At 45.5% G+C, this 19719-nt stretch overlaps 1 protein-coding gene across 3 annotated transcripts in view; it reads right to left on the reverse strand.

Annotated features, from left to right (window-relative positions):
- Positions 1-2729: 2729 nt before the first annotated feature.
- The window catches only part of Crebbp (CREB binding lysine acetyltransferase), a 131348-nt gene continuing 114358 nt past the window's right edge, over positions 2730-19719 (reverse strand). For all 3 annotated transcript variants that reach the window (XM_048433064.3, XM_048433062.3, XM_048433060.3), the window contains 10 exons: positions 18636-18713; positions 18277-18344; positions 15606-15756; positions 15190-15336; positions 14500-14613; positions 13360-13525; positions 12939-13106; positions 9279-9440; positions 8696-8977; positions 2730-7456 (listed from right to left, as the gene is read on the reverse strand). In XM_048433064.3, the coding sequence (XP_048289021.3) occupies positions 5306-7456; positions 8696-8977; positions 9279-9440; positions 12939-13106; positions 13360-13525; positions 14500-14613; positions 15190-15336; positions 15606-15756; positions 18277-18344; positions 18636-18713 (3487 nt within the window). In that variant the 3' untranslated portion in view covers positions 2730-5305. The remainder of the gene's footprint in view (positions 7457-8695; positions 8978-9278; positions 9441-12938; positions 13107-13359; positions 13526-14499; positions 14614-15189; positions 15337-15605; positions 15757-18276; positions 18345-18635; positions 18714-19719) is intronic.

Consider the following 19719-nt stretch of genomic DNA (forward strand, 5'->3'; position numbering starts at 1 on the left):
CAGTGACGTCACTGCGAGCGACGGGCTCGGGCTGCCCCAGGCTCTGCCTGCGCGGGAACGTACGTGGAGCAAAACCCCAGCTCAGGGGCCTGAGGACCGGACTTTTTGACCTTGGATGTCAGTGACAAGGGCGTGAAATGTGTGGGGGTTTTGGCCCCGGAGCCGCAGCTGCGCTGGACGGGAGCACCCCATTCTCGAGACTCTGGAGTATGGATCCAGCGGACCTACCCGCCCATATGCTTCTATGCGTTTGGGCCACTGGAAGAATCTCCTACAGCAATGCAAAAAAGCCAGTGACAAAGAGATTTTAGGTTTGACTGTTCCCAAAACGTGAAATCAGTAACCAATACCTCCAGAACGGGACTTACCCGTTCACTGTGACTTTCTCCCTACTGGAATTTGTTTGGGGATCCAGGCCATAAACGTGGTCTGAATCCAAACTCTCCAGCCACTTCGTAAACAGATTGCTTGTCCTAATCTCATAGCAAGGCCCAGATGGCTCCTTTGTAAGAGGTTCTCACTTTCTAAATATATTTTGCTATGATCAAATTTTACAAAAAACGTTAACGCGGTTGCTTAGCTTGCTACCAGACATTAGTCCCAACTGCTGGAATTTACACACCACACAAAACCAGTTACTTAAGATTTGTAAAGTCAGGAGGTGGTGGCACATGCCTTTAAGCCCAGCCCTTGGGAGGCAGAGACAGGGGGAATCGCTGAGTTCAAGGCCAGTCTGGTCTACAAAGCAAGTTCTAGGACAGCTAGGATTGTTACACAGAGAAACTCGTCTCGGGGTGGGGATGGGGTAACCGCTCCTGCCAGACTTTAAAGGTCGGCATAGGGCCATGTTTAGGAAAGTTCCAGGTTAAATATGTCAAGGACAGCTCTCCCATGCTTGATTTTATAGATGGAAAATAGAAAAAGAATGGACAGATCCAGGAGGCTGGAGGGTTGACTCGGTCTCTAAGTGCTTGATGTCCTGATATCCCCAAGAAAATGACAGAGCAATGTGTGCCTGTAATCTCAGCGCTAGGGAACCGGAAATCCTTGAAATTTGTTGTCCAACCAATCTACCTAAATCTGTTAGCCCCAGGCTCATGGAAAAGACCGTTCCAAAATGTAAGGTGGAAAGGATCATTAAGACATTATTTCACTGAGCACCTCATGAGTATTCCCTTCCCCCCAGTTCCGCTGCATGGCCCACATCCTCCATTACCAACCCACCCTTTGTTGTTAAGAGTCCTACCATGCCCTTTCCTACATTCTTACAATCAGTTTCTAGCTTCTACCTCTGCCCACAGGTCCTGTATCACCTACCCTACCCTGCCAACGTCCCACTTAAGTCATCACACAGATGGACACTACTAGTAGTAGTAGATTCCATTCTGGAATCACCTCTTCTGTCAAAGCTGACAGAGGCATCTACGGAACACCAGATCTGGCTTGGGGAAAAAGTTTAGAAAGGCGAAGTGGCATTTGACAAAGGAAGAGGAACCTGGGCTTTGTAGTTAAGGATGGGGATGTAGGTTCTGCCATTGTAAACCAACCCTAGGCTCTCCTGTGGTCTATCTATTCCTGTGAGAAAAAATTTTGACCTACTTATCTACCAAGGGCCAGGAACAACAGAAAATGACTTCCCACAAAACTCCCAGGGCCTTCTGTGCACTCCAGCCCAAGTTCGAGGGGTTGACAAACAGGGATCCACTTCAAACACCACCTGACATCTACCCCTTGCTGTCTAGGCCCACTTTACAACTTGGGACATTTAGAATTTCTTTGAATGCTCACTCCAGGAAGGAACATGGAGAGTTGTCTTGTCTAAGTGGCCCATATCTGTGCCAACATCTGGGCAGTATTAGCAGGCAGGGAAAATACCCAGAAGAGATGACAGGAACTCACTTCTACTAAGCTCACCAGACTCCCTCTGAATTTCTTTAGCGAAAAGTGAATTGTTAAGATTTCTAACAAATCCTCTACAAACTGGTGTGAACATGGCGAAAGCAGTGTTTTAGACAATTTACATCAGCAGCAGACTCACTCACCCAAACTCATTGGGGTCTGCTTTTAGTTTGGGTTCTGGACCATTTCCTCAGTGTGTTATCACTATTCCCCACCCTGCACCTAGAATTCATAACCAATGCACCCACTACCTATCAGGCTCCTGTGTACTGTCAGTCCTAGATGGGCAGACTTATTCCTACATTCCCCAGGCTTGCTACAGTGTCTGGACACAGGCTGGCTCCCAGAACACTGTCCTGTATTTCCTGGCATTACAGTGGCTACCAAACACACAACCACCTCGATGAGAAGTGTTTCCTTCTGTTATAAACACCAGCTTATTTTGTCATGCAGCACTAAATTAAATGTTGATTCAAATGTGACCTCTGCCCCTCTTTTTTGAGACAGGTCTCTATGTAGCCAGAGAGCTGTCCTTTAATTCCCTATGTGTAACTCTGCGTTTGAGGTCTTCCTGATTCCTCTAGCTCTAGCTTTTCTGGGATTAAAGGCATGAGCTACCATGCCCAGCTAGCCCCATTTAATAGAAATCAAAAGGCAGTTTACATGTCTTTATCCCAACAGTGCAGAACAGCACGTTATCTGCATTCAGTCCTTAAATGCTAGTTTGAAGAGCCTCAAATGTATCCAGGGCTGACACCTGGCATCTCCAGTAGTTCAGTGACTAGCAGTTGAGCTAATGCTAAGGGGATCATTAGCCAATCGGAACCACCTTTGAATCCAAGCAGTTTTACCAGCTTTTATTATAAACACCAGCACATTTCAAGTTCCCTCTTTTTGATCACAAATATAGGACTTTTTTCTTCTCCTCTTAAGTATACAGCATGAGACACAGTGTCTGGGCACTCCAGCTCTTACAGAAATTTCCTTAGGACAAACTTAGGGATATTATCCACAGCCCACATCCTCAGCCACATCCTTCGACATCCAGATGGACAACGGCACAGGATGCATACTCCTTGCCAAGTGCCACCTCCTGAGGGGGGCAGACAGCAGCTCTTCTGAGGCTCCAGTTCCTCTTCTTGTTTGAACACATGGCTTTGGGCTTCCCAATTGGCAGCAAGGGAATTCTGAAGAGAGCCGAGAATGTGCAAGGACCCATCAAGCTGAGCAAGGACGGAGCATCACCTCTGGAGGACTTGGGACAGGGCTTAAGTTGGGGATGTTAGATGATGGTCTATTCCTTACCTGGTCTTATCCACAGTATTAAAATTCAAGATTCAAAATTCTACATTCAAAACTCTAATCTTGAAAGGCTTCCTCAAATTTAATTACCAAGTATCATGAATTTTGAAAATACTTCTGTGAACTTAAAAGGCCAAAAGGAAGGCTATTTGGGTCATGATTTCTAAATTTAGCTGCCCCACCCCCATCTAGACCACTCTTGTTGGAAGACAGGTTGTTTTTTTTTTTTTTTTTTTTTTAAAAAAAGGTCCCTGGGGGCAGCAGGCTAGGGGTTTAGTTCCCGTGTCAGTGGTCCTCCTCTTAGATGTGACATTTACAGTATTCAGGAGCTACCAACCCCTGCTCAGAAAGGACACCTGTTACTGGACTTCACAAGCCAGTAAGGCCATGAAGTAGCAGCCCCCAGGGTGGCACCAGACCTGCTAAGCCCTAATGAGCCACATGGGGCAGGCTGATGGAGGTAACCTCCCTGTTTAACTTTTGGGGAGGGGAGGTCAGGAACCACCTCAAGTCCCTGGAGCACCCTTTGCATTGATTGTGGGATCTGGGTAGAGAAAGGGGGGCTGTCTGAAAAAAAAAGGGGGGGCAGGAGCCCTCTCCACAGGGGCAGCTGGCCAACAAGGAGGAGGACAGGAAGAGTAGGCTGGAGGCAAAGTGCTGTTTCTGACCCAGTGGTGATTGTCCCTCGTGGCATGGGTGACATTCACCTGTGAGTACTGAATATGCAAGGCAATGCTGAGCTGCCTCCTCACTCTCTGCACAGGGAGCCCCCCTCCCACTTGGTGGCTACAAGCCTGGGACACTTCCCAGCTGCCACCCATACTACAACTATGACTGCAGCCCCGACCTCTCCACTCTGAGCGAACAATCAGAACCATGTCTTACAAAGAACAGACTCCAAAAATATATATAAATAAATAAAAACCTTAAACATTCTTACAGGGATCTTAAAGAACAGAATACATGTTAAAAACTTCAGTAATTTATATCAATTTTAAGCGATACTTTATATACAATGGGGAAAAAAACACATGCATAGTCCAAATACAATGTTGAAAACAGCATTTTCATAACAAAAAACCCCCGAACACTAAGTGTTAATACCATGTACATGAATTCAAGAAGGACCACCCTTTTTGTCTGTTGCACACAGTTTATTTAACAATATGATATAAGAAATGAGTTGGTACGTTACCATTCTATACAGTGATTGAATCTTCTTGAATTTTCTTATTTATAGTAATTATAGCGCTTGCATGATTTACACTAGAATTGCTTTTCCTCATTTCAAGTTTCACATAGAAGAAAGAAAAGAATGCTTCTTCCCTATTAACATTAGCATGGTCTAAGAGAGTGATCATCCCTATTTTTGTCTAAAACCAGTTTTATCAGAGAAACAAAGCAACAATTTCTACATCTGCAAGACAAGAGGTTGGCTTAAGCCAGCATGTATAGATAAATGTGTGTGGGTGTGTACATGTGTGCACGCCGTAGTCAATTCCTATCGTCCAGGGGTAATACTTGGAGATGCCCACAGAGTTCACTATAGAAAAAAAATCTTCCCGCAACATCAGCTCGTTATCGGGACACATTATAAGATGCATTATTTCTGGAACCAGTTTCTGAGTATTATTTTTCTTTTCACTTTTAAACATAAATGTTTAAGTCTTGAAAATACAAATAAAAAATATGAATATAATGAACTTGTTTTTCCCATTAAAAAAAGGCATGAATCACCAGCAATGACGACAAAAAGAATCCAAACAACCCCCCACCCCCCGAAACAAAACAGAAAAAAAAGAGAGAAAAAAAGCCAAGAGAGAAAGAGAGAGACTGACTAGATATTTAAATCAACTGGTTTTTTTTTTTAACAAAAAATATATTCTTTGTATTGTTTCTTTAAACATCAATCCACCCTTCCATACTTGGGAGTCACAGTCCCATCTAGGCTTAATAAAAAGAGCCCAGATGCCTGGATTTTCAGTACAAAAAGTCCAAGAACATGAAAGGGGAAGGGGGAAAAAAAACAAAAACAAAAAACGAAAATAATAAAATAAAATAAAATCCCCAAAACAAAAAACAAACACCCAATGCTCTCATAATGCTACAAACCCTCCACAAACTTTTCTAGTGTGTCTCCCGTGGTATCACCAACCAGGGACAGTTCACTGGACAGCGCACTCCTGTTGGGGGTATTTAGCTGGGGGAGCATTGCACTCTGTTCAGGGTTCCCCAGGTGTCCCTGATCCATGGAGCTGGCCATGGTGACTGCGAGTCCGGGGTGGGGGGAACCAGTCTGGGGTGAAACATGGTGTGGTGAAGGCTGGGGCTGTATCCGTGGTGACGGGCTGGAATGTGGAGGTTGGGATTGGGGCCGCGGAGACTGGACAGGGGCTGGAGATCGCACCTGGTTACTAAGGGATGTGGCGATCTGCTGGCCAGGGAGATGCGAGGCCTGTGGCTGTCCTGAGAGCATATGCTGCTGGGGGCTCATGGGGTTCGGCTGGCCTGGGGACCCAATCTGCTGCTTCATCTGCTGCTGTTGCAGAATCCGCTGCTGCAGGGCCTGTTGAATGTTGGGGGTGCTGTCTGCCCCCAGCCCAGGCTGCCCCATTTGGCCAAGTTGTCCCATTGGAGCAGCCATTTGGCCCATGGAGCTGCCCTGGATGGGGAGGTGCTGTTGCATACGTTGCTGCTGCATAGCTGGGGCATAGCCTCCAGGTCCTTGCGGCTGCTGGAACTGGCCATGTCCTGCCATGGCTCCGGCCATGCTGGCACTGCTTTGCTGTTGCTGCTGCTGCTGCTGTTGTTGTTGCTGCTGCTGCTGGTGCTGTAGCAGCTGTCTCCTCACCATTTCTCGGTACTGTGGATTCATGTTTGCCATGTTGGGGTTGTGTCCCGGGTTCATGATGTTCAGAGCTTGTCCCTGGGGGTTCAGGCCTCCCATTGCCTGTTGCTGTGGAGGCACACCAGGCCGTGGCACACCAGCCTGCATTGCATTCAGGTTCTGCAGGCTGGGTTGCTGGTGCATGCCGGGCTGGGGCTGCATACCAGGCTGGGACTGAAGTCCAGGCTGAGGTTGCATGCCAGGCTGATTGGCCACATACTTGGCCGTGCGCTGTTTGATGAAAGCTGCCATTAGCTGTGGGTTTGATTTGAGGATGTTCAACACCTGCTGCTGCTGCTGAGGAGAGCTGGGTGACTTCAGGGTCCGCAGCAGGTCTTGCAGGGCACTTGGCGAGATGCTCCTTGGTGGCTGCACATTGGGCATCCGTGGCCCAGCCACAGCTGCCTGGGCCTGCATGGACATTACAGGCCTGGGCATGCCTGGCATTGGCTGCTGCTGGGGGATGGGTGCCTGCTGCCACTGCCCAGGTGGCATGCTAGACATGACAGGCCCACTGACTTGGTTGGGACGGGGCACATTCAGACCCACAGGGGCCATCTGGTTCCCTGGGGTTCCTATACCTGCACGCCCTGGGGGCATGCCATTGTTGATGTTTGCTCGGTACAGGTGCTGCTGTTGCTGGGCCTCCCGTTCAATTTGCCGTGCTGCTTCCACTGCCGCAGGTGGGGGCTGGGCGGGGGGCGGGGGAGCTGGTACCTGGTTGGTAGGCTTCCCAGCAGACACTATCGTGGGTGGCTGAGTCCGGGCTACATTAGGGAAGCCAGCTGATGACATGTTTACAGGTGAAGGTTGAGGCTGGGCAGGGGGCTGTGGTGTTTGGGGTGTGCTGGGCTGCTGCGTGGGGGTCCCGGGTGGTGCTGAGGTAGGAGAAGGCAAACTCTGCTGAGGCACATTGCGGGTGTTCATGGTGGCCATTCGCCGGCGCATGAGCTGGGCCTGCTGCAGGCGATGCTGGATCTGCTGCTGGCGGAGCTTGTGTTTGATGTTGAGGCAGAAGGGCACAGGGCATTTATTTTCTTGGCAGTGTTTGGCATGGTAGCAGCAAAGAGCAATGAGCTGCTTGCACACTGGGCACCCTCCATTAGTCTTGCGCTTACACCCCTTGGTGTGCTGCACAACTCGTTTCATCTTCTGGCAAGATGGCAGAGAGCAGTTGGCATTGCGACACTGGCAGGCATGGACCAGGGACTGGATGCAGCGCTGGATGCTGAGGCGCCGGGACTCCTGGGGGCTCTTGGACTGTGGCTCACCTTGACTGCTGCCCTCATCATCGAGACCCAGCCCCCACTTTACCATCTTATGGGTGTGGCTCTTTGTGTTGTAGCAATTGATACAAAGGTCGTAATCCTGAAGAGAAGCAAAAGGGACAGACCAACATCAGCATAGGCCCAGTATGAGCAGACACTCTTGGGCATGGGTCAGAGAATAGGCCCAAAGCTTGAGCAGTTATTAATGGTTCCCCCCCCCTTCCTTCTTTATTTCATATGCTTTGAGAAAAGCATAAAGACCTTACCTTGAGACTTAATAGTGAGAAATAAGAACATCGTGGTCATTTCTTCCTAGTGCTACCAGAGGATGTCAGACACTATCCCGGGGAGAAAGGCATCAAATGATCCTCCCCCAAAACAGAAGCCCAAGTGGCTGAGAGATACTTGAACTTAGGAACTAAAAATGAAGCATTCAATGTGAAGGATGGGGTTGGGAGAGCGCTCACTGGGTAAAATAAGGTGATGGTCAAATATGAGGACCTGAGTTTGGATCCTTAGCATTCACACAAAAATCCAGTGCTTGTAACTGCAGCACCAGACAGGGAGGAGGTAAGTGGACTGCTGGGAACTGCTGGTCACCAGCCTAGCTCAAGGTTCAGTGACAGATCTTTTCTAGGGAAATGAGGTGAAGAGCTACAGAGCAATTTTCCTCTGTATGCATGCACACAAATAGTTCACCTAAACACATCCAACCAAATCTACCCACAAACAAATCTGAGGATGAAATCCTAAGGCTAGTTTAAAAATTGTGCTCAAAGAAAACACATAAAATCATAAAATAGTGAAGTAGAAAGGACAAAGTAGCCTGGAGAAAGCTCGGGAAAATCAAGAATTGAAAGGTAAGCGAAGAAGGAGGAGTTAGACAGCTTTTGCCCTGACCAGGACAAGCTCTACATGCTGAAGACAAACTACACACAGGGCAGGAGACAGTGAGCCTCCCAGTGGTATACATGAGGATCCTGCCATAAGACCTGATCAAAGGTGTCAACTTGACATCAGGGCAAAAAGCATCCCTAAGCCCTTAGCAAGGCTAGAAAGAGAGAAATACACAGGAATTCCTGTAGAATCAAAGGGTTCCAAAGTCTTTCCACAGTCAGGCTGCCTCAGCACATGGCCTGTAGCTGTGGTGGACAAGGGCACAAGATAAGAGGACAACAAGTTACCACTCATGCCTGGCTCCCCATGCTGGGAGAGAAAGCACAAACAGTGTTGTGTAGAGATGACAACATCTACATCCATTCCTGATGCTGCAGAGGACAATGCTGGAATTCTACATCTACCTATGGGGGAAGGTCAGAAGGGAGGTGGTCGGGCTTACCTCACACACAGTACAGTGCCAGCGTGTCTCTACGTGGTGTTTACACTCATTGCAAGTATAGACAAAGCGGTCCTGGCCTTGTGTGTGCAGTTCCACCAGCATGCACAGAGTGGACCATTTGGAGCGGCGTAAGGAAGAGAACTCCCAGTGCTTGTCTCTGGCCAGAGTGAGGAAAGCATCACGCCCATCCATGAGGTCGCAGCTGAGCAGGGGGTCAGGGTCCACGATGGGGGGCTGAGTGCTGATAACAGGTCCAGCATGCAGATGAATCACAAAGAAGACCTGAAAGGAGGAGCTGCATTAACCCCACAGAGAGACAGCATGTGCCAAGTGCCAGACCACGTCTTCCTGTGTAATAGGCTTACCAAACCCAGAGCCTGCTTGAGGCCCTGGTTTCTTGGGATGGAACAACTAATGATAAGCCATATAATGTATTAAGAAACTACTGTTCCACCTTATACAGTAGGTAGTCCTCCCTTCTATCAAAGACTTGTACAGGCAGCCACAGCAGAGCAGGCCTGGTGCCTGCTATTCCTCCAGGTTCTGAATATCCCCGTAACCTTCCACAAGACTATGCCACTACCTCCTTATGCTTCTCCATGGTGGCATATAGCTTCTGGGACAAGTCGTTGGACACATTGGGCATGCTGGGCTTCTTCTTGTTGGCGCGGCTAATGCTGCTTTTGTTTTTGTTGGTCTTCTTATTGTTCTTTTTCTTGGCATTCTTGCTGTCACCTTGACTGCCCTGTAACCACAGGCAAAACTGTCAGAACAACATCCATTTCCTAAGCTGTGGGGTTTCAGAGGCCCCAAATGCATCTGGGCCATAGGCTGCCATAAGAGGACTAAAAATTGAATCTTCCAAGCCTGGCTGGCACCTGTATGTCCTTTTAGTTCTTCAGGATGTGTGTGTATGTGTGTGTGTGTGTGGGGGGGGGATTAAAGGCGGGCGCCACAACCGCCCGGCTCTTCTTCAGGATGTTAATTCAGAAGCTAAGCTTAGATTCTAAGAGGAAGTTCCCTATCACTCCCCATAATTCCACCGGACAGGAATGCTATGCTGTTCCATCCTACATGCTCAGTACTTGGTTCTTTGTCTTGGGAAGGCCTGCTCATCTGTATGAATTTTCGAAAGACTCGGGCAAAGTGCAAATGGAAGTAGCGCCAGGAGGAGCAGGCACACCTGATTTTTCCAGGTCCCACTCAACACTTGGACTAGGGTAGAGTACAAGTTTGTCTTGCAATCTGTTGTTACTATTTTTCATTATTACTTGGCTGAGGTCTAAAAGGGACTCACTCCTCAGTTCAAGAGCTCCAATGATCCTACTATAAAAAGAACTTGGGGCATCATCCATTTAGAATACAACATGGAAAAGCTAATCATATCTGACCCAGAGAACTTCTTTATCCTGCAGTACTGGGAGTAAAACCAGAGCCATACAGAAGATAAGCATGTGCTCCACCACTAAACTATGCCCTCAGCTACAGACGGTCACTTTTCCATGTGATGCTGCATAACCTAGGTTTCAAACTTATCATGTATCTGAATCAAATAATTTTTTAAAAAAATTACTTTACTTACATGCATGTATTATGTGTATTTGTGAGTGTGTCACAGTGCCTATGTGGAGTCAGGATATAAGTTTTTTTTTTTTTATTTTTAAAGGGAGATTGGAGTCTTCGAGCATGAGGACCCTGGGACTTGAACTCAGGCCATCACACATGGCATCAGCAGGCACTTTTACCTGGACCCATCTTAATGGCCCTCAAATAAATTTTAATTATTTGGAATTTTTTTTTTTTTTGGAGACATGGCCTCAATATGTAGCTCTGGCTGTCCTGGAACTCACTGAGATCTGCCTGCCTCTGTTTTCTGAGTGCTGGGATTAAAGGTGCGTATGTCACTATGCCTGACTATAAATATAGTTCTTAGTTTATTTTTATTATTAGTTTTCTGTTTTTTGTGGGTTTTTTTTTTGGGGGGGGGGGACGACGACAGAGTTCTCTGTGTAGCTTTGGAGCCTGTCTTGGAACTCACTCAGAGTGTAGACCAAGATGGCCTCAAACTCAGATATCCACCTGCCTCTGCCTCCTGACTCCTCGAGTTCTGTGATTAAAGGTGCCACCACTGCCTGGCCAAATAAACTTTTTTAAAGAAATTGTTTTTGAGCTAGGCATAGTGGTACATACATTAATCATAGCACTCAGGAGTCAAACTGATCTCTGAGTTTAGGCCAGCCAAAGTTATGCAGAGTCCCCTGTCTCAAAAAATCAACAAAAAGAAGAGAAGAGAGAGAGAGAGAAGAGGAGGGGAGGAGAGAGAGAGAGAGAGAGAGAGAGAGAGAGAGAGAGAGAGAGAGAGAGAGAAATTATTTTGGTCACCTGGAAACATGCACTTCAGTTATTTTTTTGGTGGAGTTTTACCTGTGCATGTGCCTAAGGGTAGGCTTTTTCTTTCCCAAAGCTGGGGTTGAACACATGATGTGGTATCCTGTCTCCCTCATTTAACACCACCAGAAACTCTTCTCTACTTCAATTAACTTCAAATTCAAATTTTTCTGTTTTTTTAAACTGTTTGAGAATTTCATACATGCATGTAATATGTTTGAACGAATCACTCTACCCCCATTCCCTCTCTTCCAGTTCCTCCCTGGAGAATCTAATTTTTAACAGCAAAACAATGTCCCCTACAAAGAGTGAGCCATACTAAAGTTAATCCCACTGTGAGGTCTTAGGTAACCTTAGGAAGGGGAATCCTTGCTCTCAGCATCTGTACTGCATACACAGAAAACATCAAATCTACTTGTCAATACTTTCCCTAGCACACAGTGAAGGCGGGCTCAGGCCCAAGCCACCTAAGTCGTCTGAACAGTTTCACTGACACCATGCCAAAGACCAACTTGGATGGCTCAGCTTGTTCTGTACTGCTTCAGAGTCCTTTTCCTTGGTAGTAGCAGGACTGTCTTTGTGCTCTGAGGCTTGGCTTGGTCAGTGGTCTCATGATCACTTGGTCTCCACTGCAAAGTACTGAGTCAGTCACTGAGACATGCCTGTTCTTTTAAGGCCAATCTGAATATGGCCTACCCTCTCTAGCTTCTTGGGAACCGTTTTGCAATCAAGTAGGAAACCAAACCATGGTGAGGAACAGCCAAGTTCCTGAGAAGGTGAAGGGATGGACCAACTTCTGGAGGTTCCAGAGAGAGAGAGACAAAGACAGACAATGGGGACAATTTGGGAGATCTTGGGAACCACCAGGGACATAAGCTTCTCTTTCATCCTGGTCTGTGCTTTGTATATTACAGCTGTCTTTTTGAAGACATAACTCAACATGTACAGTGTTGAGCACATTGTAACCATTCGACAAATCACATGTACACTGAGCAAGCATGCTTATCTGAGGCTTCAGGTGCTGCCACATGCTGCCAACACCTCTAGCCCTGCTGGGATCCAGTCTGACCACTTCCTATGGAGCAATGCAACCCACTATTTGTTTCTCCCTCACCAAAGTGAGTTTAAGCTTTACACAAGACATTCTTCTAACTCATCATTTCTCATATGCCACAGACATTCTCCACAGAAGTCACTGTACATACCTACCAGACCTACAACTACAATCAATATATATGCCACTGTCAGTTCTACCTGACCAAGTAGTACCTTGTGACCTTGGATACAGCATACGTTCTCCCCTTAACTCAAGTGGGATCTCAGCTCCGATGTCACTGTTCCCAAAGGCACCCCCAGACCTCTGTATTCTTTACCTTAGGCTCCTTTCTTCTCAGAGTTGGCCCACCACATGAAAACACATCATGAAGCTATCCAGGTCCTTCGTGTTTCTCCTAGTATTAAGATACCTCTTGGGGCAGGGACAGGTCTTGCTTAGTATACTTTGCACTCCCTGGTACACAGGGATAGTAAATAGTGAACAGATTGAGAGCAAACAAAACAAAACAAAAAAGCACTCCCCTCAAAAAAAAAGCTCACAAAATGAGGAGTTGCCACAATACGCAGCACAAGGCACTTTAGTCTCTCCGGGAAGTAATTTCTACCCATCTCCATGTACTGCCCTGGAGCCAACAGGTCACCATCTCTCCAGGTCTAACCACTAGGTCCCATATCTGCCTATTGCTGATTATGATGATAGCCTATCTGTGTGCACGAAAACACCCACAGGAAGAAGCCAACAGCAAATGTATAATTTTCAGCCTGCCACTCTGGTGGCACAGCTCTAACTGGGCTGTACCTCAGGGGTCTCACTAGCTGCAGTACTTTCTTCTTTTTTCCTCTCTTCTTCTTCTTGTTCTAGCTCTTTGATGCTTTCTTCCAACACATTAGGCCAGAAATCTCCTTCAAAATAGGGTAACTCCTTGGCACTCGTGAGCCTGTCTTCATTTGCTTGTTTGAAGATGTCCTAAGAGGAAGCAGAAGAGAGGTGAGGTGAGGTTCCCTAGAGGCTACTGGGGACGACATACACAAACTAGACATCAAATGACTGCTTTGACCAACTGCAGAGTTGCTTCTGCAGTTTCATCAGATGTTTTCAGGCTCTTGCTTTCTATTTCTTGTAATTTATCATAGTTATAAAGCACATGAGTGCCAGAAGAAATACATAAAACATGTCAATCAGCTATGACAAAGTCAACATCTTCCTTCAACACGAGTACCTTATAGTCATTAATGATCCTCTCTGCAAATGCCTTGTCTAGCATCTTCTTGTACCATTCCTGCAGTCGTTTTGGTTTGGGGATTTTCTGATCAGGGGGGTGGCAATGAAAGATGTAGTCATCTCCTTCACTTGGAGGACAGGCCCAGATGTGTCCTGTCACATACCTATAAGAACATACAAAACAAGCCAGATAGAAGTATATGTGAACTCTTATCTATTTTTGAGGCAACTGCAGCTTAAGAATAGTAACTAAAGCAAGAACAGAAATTAATATGAGGGAAGATGAAAACAAAAGAAATGGCCATAAATGCTTGGGTAGGTCTTATAAAATACTTGGACTCCAACACAATATGTGAATGGTGTGTGTGTGTGTGTAAAAGCATTATCTTCATCATTTACAAATCCAATCCTATATTCAGTACTGAGTACTTCATTCTCAGAAGTACTTGCATGGAGTTGAGCCTGCCAGGGCATAGTAAAAGGAAGTGAAGCACCAGATTCCTGCCTACTTCCTCCGGTGACTGGAAAGGCAGCTCAGGCAAGTAATTCTCTTTAGAGGATTCATGTCAAAGATCTTATCCATTGTGTTCAAGGCATTTCAGCAAACCTTTTCAGGTCTAGGAAAAGAATGTGACAGGTGTGGTATATAAACACACAGTACCAGAGAAAAAAAGACAGAGTGTGTTGTGTGTTCAATTAGTGATTTCCAATCAAAGAGCAGAAAAGACAAATGTATAGAGACAGAAAGTAGATTAGTGGCTGTCTGGAGCCAGGGGCAGGACAGGGAGTAGTAGCAAGAGGGCACAGGGTTCTGTTGAAGGAGTGAGAGTGTGTGAAGACCGGCTTATGGAATGGTTACACCAGTCAATAATTTTAAAAACCACTGACTCCAAAACATGAAACAGACAAAACACATGATATGCAGATTATGTCTCAAAAAAGTAAAAAGAAAATGAAAAGAAAGCAGAGGCAAAGAACAGACACTGATCTTTGAAGTCAGACACATGTGAGAGGCTCAGCAGACTTCTTAAACACTCTCAATACATTAGAATAAAAACAATAAAACTAAACAAGAAAAACACACTACTTCACAAAATAGACAAAACGTTTTAATTGATTCTGAAAAACCAAGACTCACCCCAATTTCTTCACATATTCTAGATATCCAATGAGTATCTCATGGTAAACAGCTGTCCGGAGGCAGCGGGGCCGGAAGAAATGAATACTGTCCAGATAAGATATGTATACACGCCTGCAGGGGTGGGTGGGGTGTCATTTTTATTTCTAATTCAGGGTACCCCTTAAGTTTGAAAATACTAACAACCCAAAGCTCCCAGAAATAGATTTTGATAGCTACCACAGAGGCCACCTGACTAGATGTGAAAGTCTCTAATCACAGTTCCAGCTGAAAACTAAGGAAACAGAAATAATTTTCTACTGTTACAAAAAAAGAGAAGGAAACCTTCCCCAGGGAAACAACTTGGAAGAAGCCACTTCTTTGCCCCTCTCACCGAAAATCCAGACTAAACAAACCAACTCTGGACCAGAGAAACTTGGTTTGAACAGAACATTTAGCTGCTGCTATTCTGGCTCCCCAGTGATCATCTTGATAAGACAAAACAAAGTTAGGGCCACACACAAGCATGCCACATTACTACCAAGACCCTTTGTTTCCTGACAGTTTACAGGAAAACAAAACTAATTGGTTTAGTCAGATAACTATTTGAATCCAGTAGCAAGGCACACAGTTTTAAGAAACCTGATCCTCTGTCTGTTACCACCCAGAATAGGGCTAAAAAGCACATTCAGAAGTAACATGGAAGACTACCTTGTATTTGGCGGGGGGCAATCAGAGCCATATTCTTGCACATGCATCCCAAAAAAGCACACATCAACTCCATCGATCTCTTCAAAAGCAAAGAGTGCTTTGGTTCGATACGGGAAAGATTCAGACATTTCTCCAGAATCCACAAACCTGAAACAGAAACCAAAGCCTGTGTAGAAGGCTCAAGGTTCAGCAACCTCTCCCAAAAATAGCCAGAGTAGTTCTGGGCTGTGCTGCAGCTCTTCCTAGTCCTGTTTATTAGGCAAGGGAGCCATCTTGGATAATGTATTGAAATTCAGAAAAGAAGGTCACATCCTAGTTACCACAAGCCTTTGCATTAAGTACCTCATACTTGAAGTCCTACAGAGTCAGGAGTGGAGCCTACCCCACAGTTTAGGACAGGAAAAAAACCCACAAACCTTGACTTCATCCCAGGCTTGACCTCCACAGTCTTGTCTGAACTGGCCACCACTCTGACAAAAACCTCCCCAGCTTCAGGGTGATTCTGGCGCCGCAAAAACTTGTTCACTCGGTCTTCCAAGTGGTTTCCCAAGCGTGTGGTCTGAAGCCCTAAAAGTTCAGAATGAACAGGATCAGGCAGAGTTGTTGAGGGTGCTGCTTCACGCTGCTGTTTCCAAGGACTAACAGTTGTTCAGTAAGAACAGAAGAGCTCCACCACATGACACGAGCATCTTCCTTAGGAAAGCAGATGTGCAGCCTTAGAGACTTTGTTCCTTGTTGGTCATTTATCTGTCCACACTTCTGTCCATTTCTAATAGTAAGGGACAGGAGACACAAAGATGGCCAGAATCCGACAGGACTGAGGACACAGTGCTTCTTGCCCTTCACATCAGGTCCTGGGTAGCTGAGTAGCTGTGGGACAAGCCCTGTCCTGGGGCTATGCTGAGCAGAAGTCTCCTGTGTGGTGGGGCTATCTCAGGAATGCCAACAGGCAGACTGTTTACTCCCCAGAACTATACTCAAGGAACTCCTATAGCAACAAGGAATATGGCACACCGTTGACCCGGTCAATGATGGGGTTTCCTTCCACCTAGCTCAGTTGCAGTCTAAAAGGGAGCTTACAACACCCAGGGCCAAGTCATCAAGCATCAGTCAAAGACTGTTTGCTGCCTTCTGAGCACAGTGCTCACCTGGGAGGCAGAGCAGGCATGACCTTAGCATCAGGCAACTTCATCTTGGTTATGTGGCCTGTCCTGTGATGGCTCTTGCCATAGCACAAGAGATAGCCCATATGACCACTGTTACCAAAGCCACCAGGAATAAACATCACTATGGAGAACTGCTTTTCAGGGAAAGAAGGCTAGAATGTGATATCTATCAAAGATTCATTGATTATAAAAATGAATGTATTTTGGAGGGGTGGTGCTGGGGAACTGAATACAGGATTCAACAAATACTAAATAGATACTCCACCCTATCTTCCATGTCAGGTGACAGAACTCCCCCTCTTCCTTTTGTTAAAAGGCAGGGTCTGTATCACTATGTAGCCCAGGTTGGCTTGGGATTTAAGGGAATTCTCCTGTCTTAGCCTCTCAAGAGCTGGGATTACAGGCATGAACCACCACAACCAGTTTAAGATGATAAAATTTTAAGTAAGTTTTCTTCTTTAACGACTTTTAAATATTTTTTACAATCATGAAAATTGCTTATAGAAAGTATATCTAGGGGTCTGGAAAGATGGTCCAGTGGTTAAGAGCACCTACTCTAGCAAGGGACCTGTGCTTAGTCTCAATATCAGTATCAGGTACCCCACAGCCACCTCAAACTACAGCTCTAGGGAACCTAATATCCACTATTCTGGGCCTCCGTGGGTACTATATGCACTTGATGTTCATACAAAAAAGAAGGTATATATAATATATATACCAATTAAAATAAACTAATATTTTTTTGTTGTTTGTTTTTTCGAGACAGAGTTTCTCTGTAGCTTTGGAGCCTGTCCTGAAACTAGCTCTTGTAGACCAGGTTGGCCTCGAACTCACAAAAATACGCCTGCCTCTGCCTCCCGAGTGCTGGGATTAAAGATGCGCACCACCACCGCCCGGCATTAATAAATTAATATTTTTAAAAGTAAATCTTAGAAGATTCCTTACTGTTGTCTCAAGTAGTATCTGAGAATTTACAACTCACATAAATTTCATTTTTCTGCAATAAACATAACAAGAGTGGTATCTTGGAGGTATATTAAGATATAACCAATGCCTAGCTATAAATATAAATAAACATAAACAAACACACACGCCTTTAATCTCATCACTCAGGAAACAGGCAGGCCAATCTGTGAGTTAGAGTCCACACAGCAAGTTCCAAGACAGCCAAGGCTACACTGAGAAACCATCTTGAATCCACCCCCCAAAAGGAAACAAAATCCAATAGCAAAAGAAAAAAATAAAGATTTGTACAGTTAAAAGTAGTAACAAGTAGATTAGAGATCTGTTTTATACTTTAGTGGGCATCAAACTTCCTAAGTTTGGTCAGGCTGAGCTCTGTGCCCAGCAGTCTTCAGAGCTGAGAGACTGTTCTGACAAGAACAGAGGTAGGCACAAAGAGCTTCAGAAGACGACCACCATTCTTGCTGAAATCCTGCACTGAGGGACAGCAAGTCTTAAACCCAGGAGACAACCCTGAGAGCCTGAATGTCTTTTCTGGATAGGACTCCCAATTCTTTCTAAGCTACTGAAGAAGGAACAGCCAACCAATGTTCTCTTAGCAGGCCCTAAAATTTATTTATTTATTTATTTTTTCTATTGTTGTTTTTTGAGACAAGACTTAGTGTAGCCCTGGCTGTCCTGCCTCTGTCTCCCGAGTGCTGGGACTAAAGGTATGTGCCACCACCGTCTACCTGAAGCTTCGCTCTTCTGAAATTTACTTTTTCAGCCCTCTAAAATGTTACTGAAAACATGGTGGTCATAAAAGGGTCAAGCTGAATCACTACAATGAAAACCTTCCACATGAAAACTGCTGTCACTGAGCTCTGAAACTTCACAGTGACAGGTAACAAAGAGAGAGGAGCAACTACAGAAGTTCAAAGGACACAATCCAGGACACAGAAATTTTCAGCAAACTTACTCTTAGCACTGAATTTGTTTTCTTTCCGAGGTCTGCCAGTTTTCTTCAAGCAGTTGTCACATACAAAACTGCACAACAAATAATGGGTGTGATAAGATTACACTCAAAAGTAAAATGCAGCACTGACATACTTTGTTGGCAGTTTAAATCACATCATTGTGAAAAGAGTGAGGAGACAGACGGCTCTGAGTCTACAATTTGTAAAGCAGGCAAACACAAGATTTAAATTTAGAACCAACTGCCACCTTCCTTAATTGCTAAATTTTGCTGACAATGGATGAGACTCAGCACCACAGACACCTCCCCATGACTTCTGCACAGCTGCTCCCCTTTCCCAGAGATCACAGATAATCACTCACCCTGCAGGCCAAATGATGTCATAATGTAGAACGCAAATTTGATGCATCTTTCGGCCACACTCTTTGCAGTCAACAAAACTGGGAGACAAGAAAGCACAATTATACACAAGGAGCCACACATACACAGTTTTCAGCAGGAACTTGAGTGTATGTATGGCACACACTGTTGTCTGAGTTGCTTTCAAGAGCCATCCATGCATGTGCTGACCAATTCACATATGTTTAACGTGCTTGCCTATGTTAATTAATTTTCTTAATCAAGAAACAGAATCCCACCTTCGCCCCACCCTGCCTACTTTTTCTGTTGAGTAAAAAGAGGTTTGGCCATGTAAGTCCAGCCTGGCCTTGAACACATGATCCATCTCTGATCTACTCAGTGCTGAAATTGGAAGCCTACATTCCCATTCCTGGATTCTCTCTATTTTCTCACTGTGCCATTTTCTTCTCTCCCCGTTTTCCTTTGCAAACAGAAATAAACGTGTGTGTGGGTTAGGGAATGCCATGTGCACAAATGCAGGTATATGAATGGAAGTCAAAAGCCAGCTTTGTAGAGTCAGTTCTCTCCTTCTACCTTTATTTGAATTCTTGGGAATGAAATCATTGCCCTGTTTCCTTAGCAAGTGCCTTTACCCACTGAGCAATCTTATTCAGGCCCTTTGTGCTCAGAATGTTATGCCCCTCTCTCCAACACCTGCTTTTAGGTAAGAAATACCAACACCAAGAAGTCCACCCCAGTGCTGATGTGTTGCACCCATGCTAAAAGTTCTCATCCATGGAACCACATACACTGTGGCTCCTGCTGTTTGCACTCATCAGCCACGTGTAACTTTAGTTAAGGAAGATCTGACCTATTCTGGCTGCTGCGGACATTAGGCACACATGTCCTGTATACAGATAAATTTAGGCAAACACTGATACATATAAATGAATCATTAACATTGGGGTGGGGGTGACCATGACAGACAGGATAACATAGCATAGAGAATCAGAAACAAAACTGAATTTTCCTTGGGGGAAGCCTCTATATGTCCCAGATGAAATCCTGTCCCTAAGTATCAGATAGTAGGCTAGAGGGCATAGCAAC

Source organism: Myodes glareolus, chromosome 9 (assembly GCF_982192425.1).
Source record: "Myodes glareolus chromosome 9, mMyoGla1.1, whole genome shotgun sequence".
NCBI lineage: Eukaryota > Metazoa > Chordata > Mammalia > Rodentia > Cricetidae > Myodes > Myodes glareolus.